This window comes from Scyliorhinus canicula, chromosome 2 (genome assembly GCF_902713615.1).
Source record: "Scyliorhinus canicula chromosome 2, sScyCan1.1, whole genome shotgun sequence".
In the NCBI taxonomy this organism is placed as follows: Eukaryota; Metazoa; Chordata; class Chondrichthyes; order Carcharhiniformes; family Scyliorhinidae; genus Scyliorhinus; species Scyliorhinus canicula.
The window spans coordinates 151692118-151711989 of NC_052147.1; the positions used below are offsets into that span (position 1 = coordinate 151692118).

At 50.5% G+C, this 19872-nt stretch overlaps 1 protein-coding gene across 1 annotated transcript in view; it reads left to right on the forward strand.

Moving 5' to 3' along the window:
* LOC119959668 (protein mono-ADP-ribosyltransferase PARP12-like) overlaps positions 1-19872 on the forward strand; it is a 45009-nt gene that overhangs the window by 18128 nt on the left and 7009 nt on the right. The window contains exons 7-9 of the mRNA XM_038787844.1: positions 8299-8419; positions 8588-8684; positions 18754-18850. Of these exons, the coding sequence (XP_038643772.1) occupies positions 8299-8419; positions 8588-8684; positions 18754-18850 (315 nt within the window). The remainder of the gene's footprint in view (positions 1-8298; positions 8420-8587; positions 8685-18753; positions 18851-19872) is intronic.

Genomic DNA, 19872 nt, shown 5'->3' on the forward strand with positions numbered 1-19872 from the left:
GAAGATGTCCAAGGCGTCACTTAGTCGGTGACAGCCATAGCTGATGGTCTCAACAGAATGTCCGTCTCGCTGGGGGATGTGACCCACCACCAGGTTGACCTTGATGAGGTTCTGCGGGATATGTCCAGCTCTCAGATGGGAATGGCCGAGGCGCTGTGGAGATTGTCCCAGTTGCAGGTGGGCAAGGCTGATGTGCTGCAGAGCATGTCCCAGTCACTCAGGGACATCGCTGTAGCGCAACACAATGATGCAGACCAAAAAGGGCGACACGTTGGCACAGTTGTTAGCACTGTTGCTTTAAAGTGCCAGGGACCCGGATTTGATTCCCGGCTTGGGTCACTGTCTGTGTGGAGTCTGCAGCGTCATCGGGAGAGTGGGAAGGGGGCAGCATCATCGGAAGGGTGGGGAATTGTAAAACACAATAAACACCCTTGTGCACAACCAGCATGACGCCCCTGTCACTTTCTTCTGCAATGCGCGCCGACCTCTGAACCTGTAGCCCATTGCACCAGGCATCCCCCACCCTCGCCGTGACAGTCACCCACCCTCCAGCCGTGGACATGTCCCTGGAGCTGTGGCCCATCCCATGGGTGTTCGTATATGCTGTAGCCTCCCGCAGTGTTCAGGCATCAAGGTCTGATTGGGATGCTAGGCAATGACTCCCACATGCTACATGGCCCCGCTACCCATGGGAATGCATTTGGGTTGTGTGACGTGCTCACTTAACCACGATTGCCAATTCCCTATTAGCCAGAGGCCTCAGCAGTTGGTGGGGGTAATGGGTGGTCGTTGGGGCAGATGGGCAGGTACAGTGGTTGCCCCTAAAATGGTACACATGATCCAGGGGTTGGCATGGTGGTGCCGTGAGCAGTTGCCCCTCCGGTGCCCCCCAGCCGAGGGTGCCACATCCACCACCGGGCACTGCAGCTGGGGCGTCTGATCCCCTTGGAGACCCCAACGAGTGCCATTCCATCTGGTCCCAGTTTGTGGGGACCAGTACTAAATGGCGTCGCGCGAGGTCCTCAAGGCAAAGGGATTGAATCCCAAGGCCTTAGATACCTCTGTATCTGCAAATTAGAGTCAGGCTCACTGCCTCGCTCTAATATGCAGATTTGCCAAAACGTGATCCCACCCATTGTGGGTGAGATTCCCCTCACAACGTTTCGCGAGTTTGCATTGAATCTGCAAGGCGTTGCGAGCTGGATCAATCCCGGGAGCACAGATTCCCGGCTTTCAATGGCCAAGCTGCACCGCGACGAGCTGTTTCTCAGGCACAGCATGGCCAGAGGATCATGGAATTATCAAATTTAGAGTGCAGAAGGTCACTCGGCCTATTGATTCTGCACCAGCCCTTGGAAAGAGCACTCTACCCAAGCCCACAACTTCACCCTAACTCCGTAACCCCTTGAAACCTTTTGGACACTAAGGCGTAATTTAATACGTTCTCCCAGTGTCTGTGTGGGTTTCCTCCGGGTGCTCCGGTTTCCTCCCACAGTTCAAAGATGTGAAGGTTAGGTCACCCAAGGCCGGAATTGAACCCGGATCCATGGAGCTGTGAGACAGTAGTGCTAACCATTGTGCCACCGTGCCACCTCCAAGGATCACGCCCTTAGAATTTCTTTTAGCACTGAGGAGCTGAGCTCAGAGATCAGAATTCATCGAATTTACAGTGCAGAAGGAGGCCATTCGGCCCATCGAGTCTGCACCGGCTCTTGGAAAGAGCACCCTACCCAAGCTCACCCTTCACCCTATCCCAGTAACCCCACCCAATTCTAAGGGCAATTTTGGACACTAAGGGCAATTTATCATGGCCAATCCACCTAACCTGCACATCTTTGAACTGTGGGAGGAAACCGGAGCACCCGGAGGAAACCCACACAGAAACTGGGAGAACATGCAGACTCTGCACAGATAGTGACCCAAGCCGGGAATCGAACGCTGGAGCTGTGCAGCACTTATGCTAACTACTATGCTACCGTGCTGCCCAAGCATGCCTCGATCTCTAAGTGAGCTTGTGGGTGCCCCACACACCCACCCATATGCAATGCCACCCCCAAACACATGGGCACTACGCCCCCCCATCCAAGTGTGGACACCTGGCGGCCCCCCTCTTCATGCCCCCTTACAGCACCCCCTCCCTTCCAAGACCTGCAGCCATTATCGCTCCCAACTTTCCGGAGACCCCTACTTACTTGCCCTGCACAACCCCATGCTTCAAACCCCCCCCCCCCCTCCCCGTCCACCCTGTTTTCATGGGCATGGCCCTCTTTGGCTCCTAAACCTTGGCAGTGCCACCATGGCACCCGGGGATCCTTGTAGTGGCACCCAGGCAGTACCATCTGGGCACCTTGGCAGTGCCAGGATGCCAGCTGGGCAGTGCCATTGTGCCCATGTTCCAGGGGCAGGGCCAGGGAGCAGGTAAGTTTTAAGTAGGTTTAAGACCTACTTCTGAGAGCACCGTTAGGTCCCACCCCTTTTGGGCAGTGTTCCGACTACGACGTCTCGCGTGACTTTGGTGAACCCCATGAGGCGTGGAGGCTGCTGGGAGATCTGCTGGAGGACTATCCCAGGATTCTCCGGCCGTGTTGTGCTCTCGCTAGAGTGCAATGAGGCAAGAGAATCAAGCCCAATGTGTCATTGAATAGTGGTGGGGAATTCACCGGCAGAGCCAGCAGGAAACTCCCTGGAAAACCTGCCACAAATGAACTTAGACATTTTTCTGTAGTCACGCCCTTGGATAAAATATTGTTAAGGCCAATTAACTGGAGGCTCGAACCAGGAGTTTGAGTGAAACGAGGCCGGTGTATAGCGGGAGAGGTTGAAAACAAGAACCAGGTCCGGCACAAAGACAGCTTGCGATGCAATCGGCCCGCTCCTGTAGTTGAAATCAAGATCTCGCTGTGACGTGACGAGAAACCAGTTATCACCACTTAAGCGCTATTTCTATACAATTAACGGGAGTGACCCCCATCTCCAAAGGCCTCCCATGATTCAGCGGCCTCCCCAGCAAGTGCTCACACTGGCACTGATTAGTACTCCTTTTGAAAAGCATGAACCTGGCGAAAGGGCTTCTGTGGGAGCCGAGGAGCTGCGTAGCCATCTTTGCTCACAGGCAAAGAGCCCAGGGGCGCTGGACGTGCCACCCCAAAACTCGATGGGGGAGACCCTCGGCTGGAAATGGGGGACACTCTGTTAGAGGTGGGCTACCATGGAAGGGTGGGGGGATGTGCTGGGGGGGCAACCGCGCAAGGCAACACCATGCCAACCACTGGACCGCGTGTACCCGTTCCGAGGCAACCCTTGTCCCTGCCTGTCTCCCCACCGACCACCCATTACCCCCATCAACTGCCGAGGCCTCTGTCTAACAGGGAATTGGCAACCGTGGTTAAACGAGCACTTCACACATCCCAAGGTGATTCCCATGGGTGGGCGGACCATGTAGAATGTGCGAGTCATTGCCTAGCATCCCAATCAGACTGTGATGCATTAACACTGTACCTGAACACTGCGGGAGGCAACACCACACACACGGCAGCCAACATCCCAACACCCAGGGGATGGGACACAACTCCGGGGACATTTCCATAACTGGAGGGTCAGTGAGTCCCACGGGGAGGAGGGAGATGCCTTGAGAGATGGGCCAAGGATTCAGCCCGCATTGCGGAAGCAAGTAACTAAAGCATCACACTGGTTGTGCACAAGGGTGTTTATTGTGTGTAACAATTCTCCCAATGGTGCCGTCCCCTCCACCCCACCCCATCACCCACTACGTATCCTCCCCCGGTGCCCTCAGTGTTCCAGATGTGCTTTGCCTTTCTAACTACCGCTACATCTAGCTGTGTTCCCAGGATGCACATGAAGGTGGAGACAGCTAGCTGGTTACCTTGTCCCGTGGCCTTCGATGCCATAGACGACGTCCTCTGCAGGTTGTTGGGCCGGAGGGCCCTGCCTCACTTGCCGGTGGCACATGCACAGCCAGACCGCCCTGTCCCATGTGCTGGCTGTGAGACACGGCTTCATGGAGGGGTAGAACCCGGGGGAGTTGGTGGCCACTCCATGGGCAGTTCCTGGTTGGCACCCAGTGCCCCCTCTTCCTGGTTGGACCCCTTAGGGCCTGGGGTTCACCTTGGGAGGGAGGGGCAGCTGGTTCGAGCCTTGGCTGCCCCGGTATCATCTGGCTGTGCCAGCCCTGGCGAATCCCCATGGCCGTCCCCATGTCAACACCCTCAGTGGCGGTCCTCAGTGACTCTAAATTGCCCTTTAATTGGAAAAAATGAATTGGGTACTCTAAATTTGGAAAAAGAAAAGCGTTATTCTCATCTGATTAGCTTATTGTTTGGTATTGGTTGTCACATTCCCATTCTGGTTAAACCTGAAGCTAAGAATACCGATGGCCTTGTTGAAGGGAGAGGGAGTGGAGGGAGGGTTGGGGGTCGCATGGTGAGTTGGGGAGGTGGATGCTCTTGCATGGGGTCGGAAAGGTCTCTGGGGCGGGTGGGGGGATGGAGGGGGGGAGTGCACATTTGTGTCTACTCACCCATGCTGCCCGGAGGAAATCGTTGACCTTTTTCCGGCACTGGAGGCCAGTTCTCTTGGTCACAGCCGCCGTCACCTTGTCCCAGGCAGCACTGGCTGCCCTATGGTGGTCCCTCTGTGACACCCAGGCAAACAGGACATCCCTCCTGGCCTCCACTGCGTCCAGGAGCCTGGCCAGATCTGCATCCCTGAATCTTGGGGCCGGTCTCCTGGGAGCCATTTTTGTGAGCTGGCTGGGGTTGGCTGAGCAAGTGCTGCTCAACCTTGTTGGCTGGGGGTTGGCAAGCGCGGAGCCGCCGAATCAGCTGGCGGGCCTTCATTTGTGGTTAGAAGCCCGTGAAGCCTCGTTAAGTGGACCAATTAATGTTGAAAAGTGTTGCCGGCCTCACTGGGCCGAGCCCCAAGAAACCCACGGCAGATCCTGCTTGTTGCCACGTTTAAGAGATCTTTCCGGAGAATCCGCCCTAGATATTTAAAGCTGTAGCTGTTAGCACACTCAATATTGTTCACAAGTGCTGCCCAATCCAGAATCGTATCTAACATTTTGCAAATGTTTTGCTCGGGCTTTACCAGCGTGGGCTGTAAACTCTGGTTAGATCCCCATCTCGGGTACTGCATTCAGTTCTGGCCATGACAACTCAGGAAGGATATATTGGCCTCAGCTTGGGGTATGGCACAGATTCACTAGATTGATACCAGGGCTAAAGGGTTAAGTATTGAGGACAGGTTGCATAGATCAGGTTTGTATTCTCTTGAGTATAGAAGACTAGTGGAGATCTAATTGAGGAAGGAAGATATTTCAAGGGTTGGACATGGTAGATAGACGGAAGCTCTCCGCAGCTGTAGAAATCCAGAAGAAGGCGTAGCCTTAAAATGAAAGCTGGGCTATTCAGGAGTGATGTCAGGAACACTTCCTCACACAAAGGGGAGTGGACCCCCTCTCCCCAAAAGGCCAAGGAATCAGTTGAAAATGTCAAAATTGGGACCTTTTTTTTTCTGGGGTAAGGATATAAAGAATTACAGGACAAATAGAAATGGAGTTAAGATATGAATCAGCCATTACTAACTGTGTGGTGGAGCACTCGATGGGCCAAATATCTTTTTTCTGGTACTATGCTTCAGTGATGTAATTTAGAAGGGCTTAGAAGAATGAGGGGAGATCAAATCGAGGTATACAAGATGATAAAAGATATGGATAAAGTAGAAATGGAGCTGATGCTTCCTCTTATGGGGGCATTCTAGAATGAGAGGTCATAGTCTTAGCATAAGAGGTAACAAATTTAAAACGGAGTTGAGGAGAAACCTCTCCCAAAGGGTTGTGAATCTGTGGAATTCGATACCCCAGAGTGTCGTTGGTGCTTATACAGTGAGTAAATTGATGGAGGTGTTGGACAGATATTTTTAATTGGTATGGGTTGAAGGGCTATAGATAACAGACAGGACAATGGAGTTGAGGCCATGATGAGATCAACCATGATCGAATGGCGGAGCAGACTTGATGGGCCAAATGGCCTAATTCTGCTCCTTGAACTTTTAAATTTACAGAATAATGGAGCCAATATAGGTGGTTCCATTAAATATAAATTTAAAGAGAAGCACAGCACTCCTTTATCATCTCAACCAGATTGGGGTTTAATACATCACAAAATAAATAAATAAAATTACATCTTAAACGGTTATCTTCTAAGTGGAAGCAAGCACTCAGTGGAAGGAATTATAAACCTTTCATTAATCCCCAAAGTTGTCTGATTTTTCAGCACTTCAAAGTAGAACCCAAGGTGCTGGTTCTTCAGGTGAAAGTTATCCAGACCAAGGAATTTGCGAGCTTGATATCTGGTTTGTCTTTAGAATTCAATTGGGGACTAAAATTGTGAATAGTCGAGGACAAATTCAGATATAACCAAGGTGCTTTAATTTTGCTCCAAACTCTGGACATAACCAGTTGGATGGCCTTATCACACTCACTGTGGTGCCAAATCATAGACAAGTATCAGCGGGTTTGCAGGAATGGGAGAGAGAAATGGGGAGTGGGGACATGCTCTCTGGAGATCCCTTGACATGACAGCCGTAAGCGGTACCATGTTGTTGTCGTCAGGCGACCCATGTATTTTTCGCCCATAATTCGTTGTCAAAAATGACAGTGAGGCTATTGGCACTCAACATTTATTCTGCTTCAATGTTACAGTCACTTCAGCTGATGGCAGATGCCGAGTCAAATACGCCAAATCCAAATCTCCCAAGTTGTGCTGCCCTTCCGATAAGCTTTGTGAAATCGACATCCCCCCTCAGGCTCACCGGCTCAATATATAGAGTGGCGTAAAGTTGTTGTTTTAGTATCGCAGAAATACATTGAACTAGCCACAGGGATTGAGATACCTATGTAGTGTCATATTATTACGTAAGGATATTCACAGTGTCATCTTATTGAGTATAAATCGGTTTGATGTGTTACTGCATCCTGGAACCCTGCCCAGTAGTATACTATAACCTATTTCATATTGATAGTCATTCTCACATCTACTGTTAGATGTGATTCAGCGATAGGGCAGCACTTGCTGGTCAATCATGAGTGCATTAATAACAACAAATAATCAGTCAAGCTCATAAGTAGCTCATTTATACTTGCTAGACACACATCCATAAACAGCCTCCCATTCCGTGCTAACGAAAGGAACATGTTCAAGCCTTGCACCATTTTTGAATTATCCAGGAGCTTGGGGAGTCTCTAGTTCCTTTGTTGCTTTCTCCATGGCAACACATCGGCTCATCAGAGTCAACTTGCCAAACAATCAACACTCTTTTCTCCTGTAGTATAAATTGTTGTGGTGATTTAAAATTTGGTGGGCGGGATTCTCCGATTCTGGGGCTAATTGTTGACGCTGTCGTAAACGCCGGAGCGTTTTACGCCAGCATCATCTGGTCCCCAGGAGCAGCGATCCTGCGCCACACAGGGGGCCAGCACGACACTGGAGTGCTTCGCGCAGCTCCAGCTGCCGATATGGGTGCCAGCATGGCCGGCGCGGGTCCGCGTATGCGAGCCACGGCCGGCGCAGGAATGCGCATGCACGTCACGGCCGGCGCGAGTCCGCGCATGCGCTTGGGTTGCCTTTTCCGCGCCGGCCCCCGGGCAACATACTGGAGCCCTACAGGGGCCCGACGTGGAGGAACGTATGCCCCCCTGGGATTCGCCTGCCTGCCAATCGGTAGGCCCCGATCACGGGCCTGGCCACTGGAGGCCCCCCCCCTAGATTTGGATCCCCCCTCCCCCACACCAGGACAGCCCTGCAGCATAAACATTGAGGTCCAGCCGGGTAGGACCACACGCGTACGACGCTGGCGGAACTCGGCCGGTCGAGCACAGAGAAGCACCGGGGGGGGGGGGGGGGGGGGGGGGGGGGGCGTGCGTTGAGTGCTCCCCCGACCAGCACCGCAGCGACCATCCCGGTGCCATTGGCACCGATTCTCCGGTCACTGCGGGGTCGGAGAATCCCGCCCGGTATTCATGCAATTGTCCTGATGAGTGGAAGACACAAAGCTTCGGTAACCCGTCTTCCCTTTCAGCAATATTCTGTTTCATATTCTGATCTATTGCTATCAGAGGGAAGGCAGCAACATTTTCTTGAAGGTACAAGGCTGAATTTTCAGAGGTTGTTCGTTCAGCATGGAGACCCGCGAGAGAGGAGCAGAGTTTGGCAATTGGGCTATTAGGAGATAGTATCAATCTCTGAACTCCTGACTGACTGGTCAAATTCTGTACAACAGGAAGGGCTGCACATTGCTGCCAGCACAACATCCATTGACCTGGAGAAGGCATATTTGGTGGATAACAGTGGAAAAATGGAATTTACAGCTGGAAAGCACCAGTATGTGCTGGATTTTAAAGGTACAGTCAGTTTAGACAAACTGCTTTCAATAGTCTTGATGTATAGAAAATGTGGCTAAGAAATCTCTGAAGATTACAACCTCCACCCCCCCAACCTGAATAAAAGATCCATCATTCAATCCTGTCTCTCCTTCTCCCTCCTCCCAATTCCTCCCACCTTCCATTCAGAAATGTCTCAGAGAAATACACGTATTGGGACTCAGAGGGATGTCCGACGAAGGCCCAAGTTCGTCTCTGAACAGGATGTGGAGGATCAGATACAAAAGTACGTAACACATGCTGCGGTTTAGCTAGGGAGGCTTCGGACTACAGTCGCTGTCACCTGAGAGATAAGTACAGACAAGGAATGTCATTGGGAACCATCTTAGCTTTTACCGAGAAAGCTACAGCATCTGAGTGATATTGCCTTCATTGATGTGGATGGGAATCAATTCTAATGGTTGAGGAATCATTCTTTATGTAAAAAAAACATTGGTTAGTTTTCTACCAGTTTGAACTAAACCTTCTAGCCTTGTTGTTGAGGTACAACTTAAAACAATATTTCTCTAGTTTTTAATTCAGATTTCTGCTCAGACCTTGTTCAGTGACCTCATTTCAAGGTGGAATAGTCCAACTCTTTCTTCACAGTTCAGTGCACTGGCACCAGGGGTCAGCCTTATGTTCTCTGCATCGTCTTCAGAGTTTGAAAGTCCTTCGGTGATTTGTCCCATCGTCTGAAACATTCTGTGGAGGCTGCACCGTCCCTGTCACTCACATCGCCAAACTTTAAATCAAATGAGCTCTTACAATGTCCCGTTGTTGTGGATTGCAGAGCCATCCCTTTCAGCAGGGGTCCCAAACTGAGGGTCGCTGGCCTGAGTGAGATCGCGGGATGAGCTATCAGGGTGCTGAGCCCCGAGACCCGCAGTGGCAGCTGTGGAGAAGAAACTCCGATTTGAGTCCTGGCATTGGCTGGGAAGCCTCTTTAAATGCGCGCCATTTTTCTTTTGCTTGTGGGCGAGGCCTAATCTAATGAGCTCTGAGACCCCGATCGCTGACACCAATCGAGTCTGCAAAATGATTGGTGTGAGAGTAGTTTTGCCTTTATCCATGCTGTGAGCCTCCAACCCACTCAAGAATTCTCAACCGAGGGCAGCACGGTGGCACAGTGGTTAGCATTGCTGCCTATGGCGCTGAGGACCCGGGTTCGAATCCCGGCCCTGGGTCACTGTCCGTGAGGAGTTTGCACATTCTCCCCGTGTCTGCGTGGGTTTCACCCCCACAACCCAAAAAAGATGTGCAGGGTAGGTGGATTGGCTGTGCTAAATTGCCCCTTAATTGGAAAAAATAATTGGGTACTCTAAATTTAAAAAAAAAAGAATTCTCAACCAACCCCCAATATTCACGCTGGGGTTGAAAGCAAGTTTGAAGCATTAAAATGGGGTGACAGTAGAAAAAGATGTGGGAACCACTGCGTTAGAGTGTCACCTAGCTTAGGTGGAAAGAAGCATTCAGTGACTAGGCCACACCTCGTTAATGTAAAATTCTAAGTCAGTCAAGCGATTAATTAAATTGCATCAGTCGTGGTTCTGTGGGCGGCTCTCCACCCCCTCAGTCAGTCATGGGTCCAAATCTCACTCCAGAAACCTGAGTATAAAATTCAGGCTGGTACTCACAGTGCAGAACTGAGGCCACACTGCACCGAAAGCGGTGCTGTTACCACTGCCCTCAACCCCGACCCCCTACTCAGACCTTCCTCCATCCTAAGCCACTTCCTTGAAGAATGTCTTTGGCAAAAAGACCAGTAGGCACTGGAACAAAAACAAAGATTGTGGCAACACATTCATTTTAATCACCTGCACCTGACCTCCAGTGACACAGGGAGGTTGTCCCACCTTGTCAAGTCCGCTTTCATCCTCCCCGCCAAGCTAGTAAAATTTTACCTGCAGAGCCGCCCCACCCCCAACCAGTTCCACGCCACCTGCACCCCCAAATACCTGAAGTGGGTGGCTGCCCTGCGAAATAGCAGCCCCCACCAGCTGAGACATTACACAATACTCACTCCTCTCCAAATTTATTTTATATCCTAAAAATGACCCAAACATTTGGAGAAGTCCCATCATGTTCCCCACCGACGTACTCGGCTTTGAAACATGCCACAACAAATCGCCGCGGACAAGGATACCTCATGTTCCCCACCCACACAATCCCCTTGCAGTCCTGAACTCCTTAAAGCGATGGCCAATGGCTCTATTGCTAATGCAACTAACAGGGGGGGACATAGGACACCCCTGCCTGACACCCTGGTGCAGAGCAAAGTACCCCAAGCTAATATTATTTGTGCGGACACTCGCCATCGCTTTCCTATATAATAGCTGTACACATTCCGTAAATCATGGCCCAATCCCGAATCTCTCTAGGACCGTCATCAAGTCCCCCCACTCTGTCCGATCAAACGCCTTTTCCACATTGAGCGCTACCACTACCTCTGTCTCCTTTACCTCGGCCGGTGTCATGATTACATTTACTGATCTCCTGATATTCAAAAACAGTTGCCTTCCTTTCACAAACTCTGTCTGATCTTCTCCCATTACCTTCGGGAGGCATCCCCCCAGCCTAGCCACCAGCACCGTTGCCAGTATCTTGGCATCTACATTCAGTAGCTATAGGCCTATAAAACACACACTCAGTCGAGTCCTTGTCTTTCTTTAACAGCAGGGAGATTGAAGCCTGTCCCAAAGTTTGTGGTAGCATCCCCTTCCCTATTGCCTCCTCAAACATCCTCAACATCAGCGGCGCCAATTTGTCTTTGGACTTCTTGTAATACTCCACTGGGAACCATTCCGGCCCTGCCGTCTTCCCCGATTGCATCTTTCCAATTGCCTCCTTTACCTCTTGTTCCTCCACCGACCCCTCCAACCTGGCCCGATCTTCCTCCTCCAGCCTCAAATACTCGAACCGTCCAGGAACTCCCTCATCTCTCGTCCCTATCTCGGTGGCTCCATCCGATACAGCTTTTCATAAAACTCCTCAAACACCCTGGACTGGATTCTGTGATTTGCAGACACCAGCATGGGTACAGTGGCGTTTAATGCCAGAAAAAACAGCGTAATAGCTGCACTGATTTCGGGAACGTTGCGGGGTGGGGGCTAGCAGCTCCCATGCCAAAAACGGCTAGAGAATGGCCAGGTCCATGGCCGCACATGTGCACGGCGGCGGCCTATGACAGCCGTGGCGTGCAACATGACGCCGGTCGTGGGCAGACCCGGCCTGCCAAATAATGTCCCCCAGTAACCCCCCTCGCCACGCACGGACCAACCCCACCAGTCCCCTCAGCCCTCACCGAAGCCAGGGCCAACAGCACGCCCCCCCCCCCCCCCCAACTGTGGGGCGCTGGACACATGCCACAGCTGCCACGCGGGGTCCATGGAAGAAAATACCATAAATGTGCTGCGCCATCGGGAACTTGGCCCATTGAGGCGGAGCATCGAGGGAGGGCCTCGGGTGATGTCCTGAAGCAGTTCATAGGGTGTGCAGCATACTCCTCGAATAAATGTTTTTGAGGGGACGGAGCTTTGCAAAAGCAGCGCCGCCATCGATTTTGGTGCAAACTGGGATTTTTCGGCCGAATACAATTTTACCATCAGTGACCGGAGAATCCCGCCCCCTATTAATCTCCGGAGCCACCACCAATTTCCCCGTCCAATCCTGCACCTGGACTATCTCCCTCGCCACCGCCTCCCTCCGAAGTTGGCCTGCCAACATGCGTCCCACCTTCTCCCCGTATTCATAAATCGCTCCCCTGGCCCATCTCAATTGGCACATCGCCTTCCCCGTAGACAACCGGTCAAACCTAGCCTGGAGCGCTCCTTCCTCCTGTCCTGAAGAATCGGATCTGCAAACCCGCATACCTCCTAACCACCCCCAACATCTCCTCTACCAGCGTTTGACACTCCGCCCTCCTCTTTATCCACCTTGGCCGTAAAGGATATCACTTCCCTCGTCACCACTGCCTTCAAGGCCTCCCAACCACCACCTGCAATACTCCCCCTGCTCAGTTAAATCCTACATACTCCTCAATCACTTTCCCAATCTTCTCACAGAAGCTTCAGTCCCCCAACAACCCCGCATCCATTCTCTACCCCGGCCTCTGGGCTATCCCCCTCTCCAGGATGCATCGCCCCAATGTTACGCATGGCCTAAAAGCATTATCACCGAGTACTCTGATATCCTAATCCCAGCCAACAACACCTTCCCTACCACGAAAAAGTCAATCCTCGAATAAACTTTGTGAACTGGGGAGAAGGACGAGTTTTCCCACTCCCTGAGTGCATAAACCTCCACAGGTCCACCCCTCCCATCTCCCTCATGAGCCCGGCCAGCGCCTTCGCCCCCCCCCCCCCCCCCCTCTTCCCCCCAACCCACCGCTTGACCTGTCTATTCTCGGTTCTTGCACCATCTTCCAATCCCCTCCTACTATTAGCTCGTGTGAGTCCAAGTCCAGGATGTCCCCCAGCACCACCCTCACAAACCCTGAATGACCCCAGTTAGGGCCATACACACTCGCCAGTGCCACCAACGTCCTATCCAACACCTCTGTTACTATCCCCCTGATCCATCACCACCTTCTCCATCTGGAACTTTTCACCCTGTTACCCACCAACACCGCTGATGCGACCATCAATTCACTCAAAGACACGAGTAGAAGTAAACCAAGGTTTTAATCAGCTTAGAACAGTGCCCGTCTGCGACTGGTACAATACTGTGATCTGCCTACAGGTCAACTGCTCTTTATACTTCCTTTCAAGGGGAGGAGCCATGGGCAGAGCCCGTACTTGCCCCAACATATCCCCCTGTGGGTGAAGCCACACAATGGCCTATACGTGGAGCCCACAAGTTCAACAACATACTAATGTATGATACTAATACACTGGTGAATTACTAGTACTATACATTGCCCTGCTGTAGAACCCTGAATTAAATACATGGCTCACCCAGTGCTTCCTGAGCCTCGCCTGATCCTTCACCTTCAGGGGGGGTCTCTTGTAACCCTTACCCTTGCCTAGGCCCCCTCCTCCTAATCCCCTCCACATGCCCAGTTCCAGAAACAAAGAAATTCCCTTCAAATAAACTAGCCCAGTCAAACACACAAACCCAAGAAAACGGCCATCGCAAAAATCCCAACTTCTACCCTTCCCAAACAGGCAACTTCAAACCCATAAATCACATATAGCAACATGTAATAGAACAATCACAACTTTCCACTCCCCTACCCTCGGTCCAAGACCAGAACTCAAACCCATTTCTGCCCCAGTCCTTCTGCCTTCACAAAAGCCTCCGGCGCCTCCACCGTCTCGAAGTAAAAGGGCTGGATTCTCCATACCCCGACACTGAAACCTTAGCCGGCACTAGGGTGGTGAATCCATCTTCGGGACCGACGCCGGGACCGACGCTGGTTCCACGATTCTCCGGGCCCCGAATCCCCTTCCCTGCAACCATTGCTGGAGACCCACTCCGCTATTCTCCGCCCCTGTCCGGCCGAAGCCCTGATGGCGTGGACCTAACATGGTCCAGCCGGTCGGGATACTCGCGTGGCGGTTGCTGACTCAATCCGCAGCCACCATGAACAGGGGCGGGCCGATCGGAGGGCGGGGGGGCCTTATACGTCATCAGGCTCATTTTGGATGGGCGGTCTGGGTCTGGCGCACAGCCGATCAAGGTCACTGTACGGTCCAGCTCCGCGGTCTGAGTTCGCCGTGCAGCACGGCGCGGCCGCTGGAGGCCGCCACTGTGCTCATGCACGCCCTCTGACCTGGAAGTGCGGGGTCCCGTATCTGCAGCAAAAGCTGTGAGCTTCCCAATGGTTCACTGCTAGCCCCCTGCAAGGCTATGAATAAGTGGCCCTTTCACGCCAGTTTTATGTCGTGAAAGGCCACAGTTTTTACGACGGCGTGGGGACATAGTCCCAAAATCGGAGAATCCAGCCCCAGTCATTTGAGTTGTAGGTCACCCTCAACTTAGCTGGGTACACTGCAACAAACCTCACACCACTGCTGCAGAGTGCTGCCTTAACCCGACCGAAGGCTGCCCGCCTTCTCAACAGCTCCACGGTTAAGTCCTGGTATTTGCGTATACCAGCTCCTTCCCACTGCACCTCCTGCTTCTGCTTCACTCAGCTCAGGACCTTCTCCTTCACATGGTGCCTGAAGAAGCAAATTATTACTGCCCTTGGTGGTTCATTCACCTTTGGTTTAGGGCGCAACGGCCGATGAGCCTGATTCAGTACATGCCGGGAGGGATAGTCCCCCTCCCCAGCAGCTCTGCCAACATCTTGGCAAAGTACTCAGTCGGCCTCGGGCCCTCCACCCCTTCGGGCAGACCCACAATTCTTAAATTCTGCCACAGCACAATATTAATGTGGGGTGGGCTGGTGTGGAACAAGTCAGCTCCTTGTCTACTTTGCATCTGGGGCAGGAAGTGGGGGAGGCGATTCGCTCTTCGCAGATGCTGCCTGGCCTGCTGAAATTTTCCAGCACTTTTTTGTTTTTATTTCCAATTTCCAGCATCTGCAGTATTCTGCTTGCGTATTCGTAGCCTAATATCTCCTCACATGCTCAGTGTCTTAACATAATAAGAACTAGGAGCAGGAGTAGGCCATCTGGCCCCTCGAGCCTGCTCCGCCATTCAATGAGATCATGGCTGATCTTTTGTGGACTCAGCTCCACTTTACGGCCTGAACACCATAACCCTTAATCCCTTTATTCTTCAAAAAACTATCAATCTTTACCTTAAAAACATTTAATGAAGGTGCCTCAACTGCTTCACTTGGCAAGGAATTCCATAGATTCACAACCCTTTGAGTGAAGAAGTTCCTCCTAAACTCAGTCCTAAATCTACTTCCCCTTATTTTGAGGCTATGCCCACTAGTTCTGCTTTTACCTGCCAGTGGAAACAACCTGCCCGCATCTATCCTATCTATTCCCTTCATAATTTTATGTTTCTATAAGATCCCCCCTCATCCTTCTAAATTCCAATGAGTACAGTCCCAGTCTACACAACCTCTCCTCGTAACCCAACCCCTTCAGCTCTGGGATTAATCTAGCGAATCTCCTCTGCACACCCTCCAGTGCCAATACGTCCTTTCTCAAGTAAGGAGACCAAAACTGAACACAATACTCCAGGTGTGGCCTCACTAACACCGTATACAATTGCAGCATAACTTCCCTAGTCTTAAACTCCATCCCTCTAGCAATGAAGGACAAAATTCCATTTGCCTTCTTAATCACCTGTTGCACCTGTAAACCAACTTTCTGTGACTCATGCACTAGCACACCCAGGTCTCTGCACAGCAGCATGCTTTAATATTTTATTTAAATAATAATCCCGTTTGCTGTTATTCCTAACAAAATGGATAACCTCACATTTGTCAACATTGTATTCCATCTGCCAGACCCTAGCCCATTCACTTAACCTATCCAAATCCCTCTGCAGACTTCCAGTATCCTCTGCACTTTTTGCTTTACCACTCATCTTAGTGTCATCTGCAAACTTGGACACATTGCCCTTGGTCCCCAACTCCAAATCATCAATGTAAATTGTGAACAATTGTGGGCCCAACACGGATCCCTGAGGGACACCACTAGCTACTGATTGCCAACCAGAGAAACACCCATTAATCCCCACTCTTTGCTTTCTATTAATTAACCAATCCTCTATCCATGCTACTACTTTACCCTTAATGCCATGCATCTTTATCTTATGCAGCAACCTTTTGTGTGGCACTTTATCAAGGCTTTCTGAAAATCCAGATATACCACATCCATTGGCTCCCCGTTATATACTGCACTGGTAATGTCCTCAAAAAATTCCACTAAATTAGTTAGGCATGACCTGCCCTTTATGAACCCATGCTGCGTCTGCCCAATGGGACAATTTCTATCCAGATGCCTCGCTATTTCTTCCTTGATGATAGATTCCAGCATCTTCCCTACTACCGATGGTGCTTTTACAATGTTCAGGGCACTATGGGGGGCCTGTTTGGCTCAATTGGCTAAATGGCTAACTTGTGGATCAGATGAACATCAACAGCATGGGATTTGGTGTCATAGAGGTTTACAGCACAGAAAGTGACCATTTGGCCCATCATGTCTGTGCCAGCCACCAGGCATCTACTCTAAACCTATTTTCCAGCACTTGATCCGTAGCCTTGTATGCTGTAGTGCTTCAAGTGCTCATCTAAATGCTTCTTAAAAGTTGTGAGGGTTCCCACCCCTACCATCCTTTCAGACAGTCCAGATTCCCATCATCCTCTGGGTGAAAACACTTTCCACAAATCCGCTCTAAATCACCGGCCCCTGATGTTAAATCTATGTCCCCTGGTTATTCATCCCTCCACTAAAGCGGAAAAGTTTCTCCCTATCTACGTCTCTCACAATTTTGCACCCCCTAGGATGGGGACTCGCGATCTTTGGGGTTGGGGTAGAGCCGGGAGTGCAGGAGGCGAAAGAGGCCGGTGTGCTGGCCTTTGCGTCCCTAGTAGCCCGGCGAAGGATTTTGCTACAGTGGAAGGACGCGAGGCCCCCAAGCGTGGAGACCTGGATCAATGACATGGCGGGCTTTATTAAGCTTGAGAAGGTTAAATTCGCCCTGAGAGGATCGGTGCAAGGGTTCTTTAAACGGTGGCAACCTTTCCTCGACTTTCTGGCTCAACGATAGGGTACTGGGACAGTAGCAGCAGCAACCCGGGGGGGGGGGGGGGTGGGGGGTGGGGGGGGGGTGGGGGGGGGGGGTGGGGGGGTGGGGGGGGGGGCGTTGATTATGTTAGCTTATTTTATTTAAATTTGATTTATCTAATTTTAATTTATGGTTAAGTTCTCTTGTTTGGGGGGGGGGTGGGGGAATGTGATACATGTGATGTTACGGTATGGGGGGAATTGTGGGTGTTATGGGGCTGTTAGTTGCATATTACTGCTTTTTGCTATACTTTTTGTTATATTTTCTGCAAAAAATTCCAATAAAAAAATTAAAAAAAAAAAAAAAACAATTTTGCACCCCTCTATCAGGTCCCCTGTCAAGTTTGATCCCTGTTCTGGCTGAGGCAGACTCGGGGCCTGCCTCCTCCCCCCATCTCATGCTAAAAAATCAAAACACTCATTCAAGGTTCAGCGAATGATTGCCAAGACCTCCTTTTGGGCAGAGAACTGAAGAAGAAAAGGGCACTATATAAATGCAAGCTGTTGTTCGTATTGTTAATAACAAAGAAGGACTTGCACTTATGTAATGCCTTTTGCAACTTCAAGTCACATTCTCCAACCCCCCCCCCCCCCCCCCCCCCCCCCCCCCCCCCCCAAGCCCCCAAGTGCTTTACAGCCACTAAAGAATGATTTTACGTGTAGTCTCTCGCTTGTAATGCAGGAAACGAGGTAACCAATTTGTGGACAGCAGAGTCTGACAAACAGCAAATTCGGAATGATCAGATAAACCCATTTTTCAGTCACGTGGGTTGGGGGGAAATGTACTGCCTGGAAATCCGAAGGAACTGCCTGTTCTTTCAGAATAGTGGTCCCAGGAATGGTGATATCCACCTGAGGGGGTAGTTTCGGTTTGACATCTCATCTGAAAGATGGCTTAGTTTTTGAGCTTAGTTCAGTGGAAGGAAACTTCACTACCTTCTCGCATTCGCTGCTTATAGTTGTGGCATTATTTAGAAGTTTGATTGCAGTTTTGGGCCTTGTATCTAAGGAAGGATGTTCTGGCCTTGGAAAGGGTCTACATCCGGTTCACAGGAATGATCCCTGAATGAAGAGCTTGTCATATGAGGAACGGTTGAGGACTCTTGGTCTGTACTCGTAGTTTAGAAGGATGAGGGGGGATCTTATTGAAACTTACAGGATACTGCGAGGCCTGGATAGAGCAGACGTGGAGAGGATGCTTCCACTTGTAGGAGAAACTAGAACCAGAGGACACAATCTCAGACTAAAGGGACGATCCTTTAAAACAGAGATGAGGAGGAATTTCTTCAGCCAGAGGGTGGTGAATCTGTGGAACTCTTTTCCGCAGAAGGCTGTGGAGGCCAAATCACTGAGTGTGTTTAAGACAAAAAATAGATAGGTTCTTAATAGGACAGCATGGGTTATGAGGAGAAGGCAGGAGAATGGGGATGCAAAACATATGAGCAATGATTGAATGCCGGAGTAGACTCGATGGGCCGAATGGCCTAATCCTGCTCCTATGTCTTATGGTCTTATGGCATATAATTTTCAAAACGGAATATTTTTCTATTTAATAATTGTATATTTGACCTTTTGCTGATGTTCCATTCATGTCAGTAACGTTAATGACTCTGTTACTTGTAGCCAAGGAAAACCTGGACAAGAACAGTCCAAGACCAGCAAAGGAAAATGCATTCCGGAACACTGGAATAAACCAGTTCCTACAGACACGGACTATAAGGTAGAATAATTTGCTGGTAGAGTTGTTACGAGGGAAGAATTGTGTGTTGCGAAGGTATATATTCACCCATCATCTCTCCAAAGGAGCAAATTACCTAGTGCCTCACCCCCACCTTCTCCAAATAACTCTGTACATTCCTCCTTTTCAGATCATAATTCAGTTCCCACTTGAACATTAAACTGCCTCCATCACACACTCAGACAGTACATTCCAGATCCTAACCATTCACTGTGTGAATCTGCCTCCACCACACTGTCAGACAGTACATTCCAGATCCTAACCACTCGCTGTGTGAATCTTTCCACCACACTAGCAGACAGTACATTCCAGATCCTAACCACTCGCTGTGTGAGTCTGTCTCCACCACACTCACAGACAGTACATTCCAGATCCTAACCACTCGCTGTGTGAATCTGTCTCCACCACACTCACAGACAGTACATTCCAGATCCTAACCACTCGCTGTGTGAATCTGTCTCCACCACACTGTCAGACAGTACATTCCAGTTCCTAACTACTCGCTGTGTGAATCTGTCTCCACCACACTGTCAGACAGTACATTCCAGATCCTAACCACTCGCTGTGTGAATCTGTCTCCAGCACACTGTCAGACAGTACATTCCAGATCCTAACCACTCGCTGTGTGAATCTGTCTCCACCACACACAGACAGTACATTCCAGATCCTAACCACTCGCTATGTGAATCGGTCTCCACCACACTGTCAGACAGTACATTCCAGATTCTAACCTGTGTTAACTTTTGCCAATGACTTTAAATCTGTGTCCTCGTTATTCTTCCATGAGCGGAACAGTTTCTCCATCTTTACTCTGTCCAGATGGTTCATGATTTTGAACATCCTCTCTCAAATCTCCCCTTAACCTTCTCTTCTCCAAGAAAAACAATCCCAACTTCTCCAGACTTTATAACTGAAGTTCCTCATCTCTTGAACCATTTTTGTGAGTCTTTTCCCCGCCCTCCCTAAAGCTTTCACATTTATGTGACACCCAGAACTGGACACAA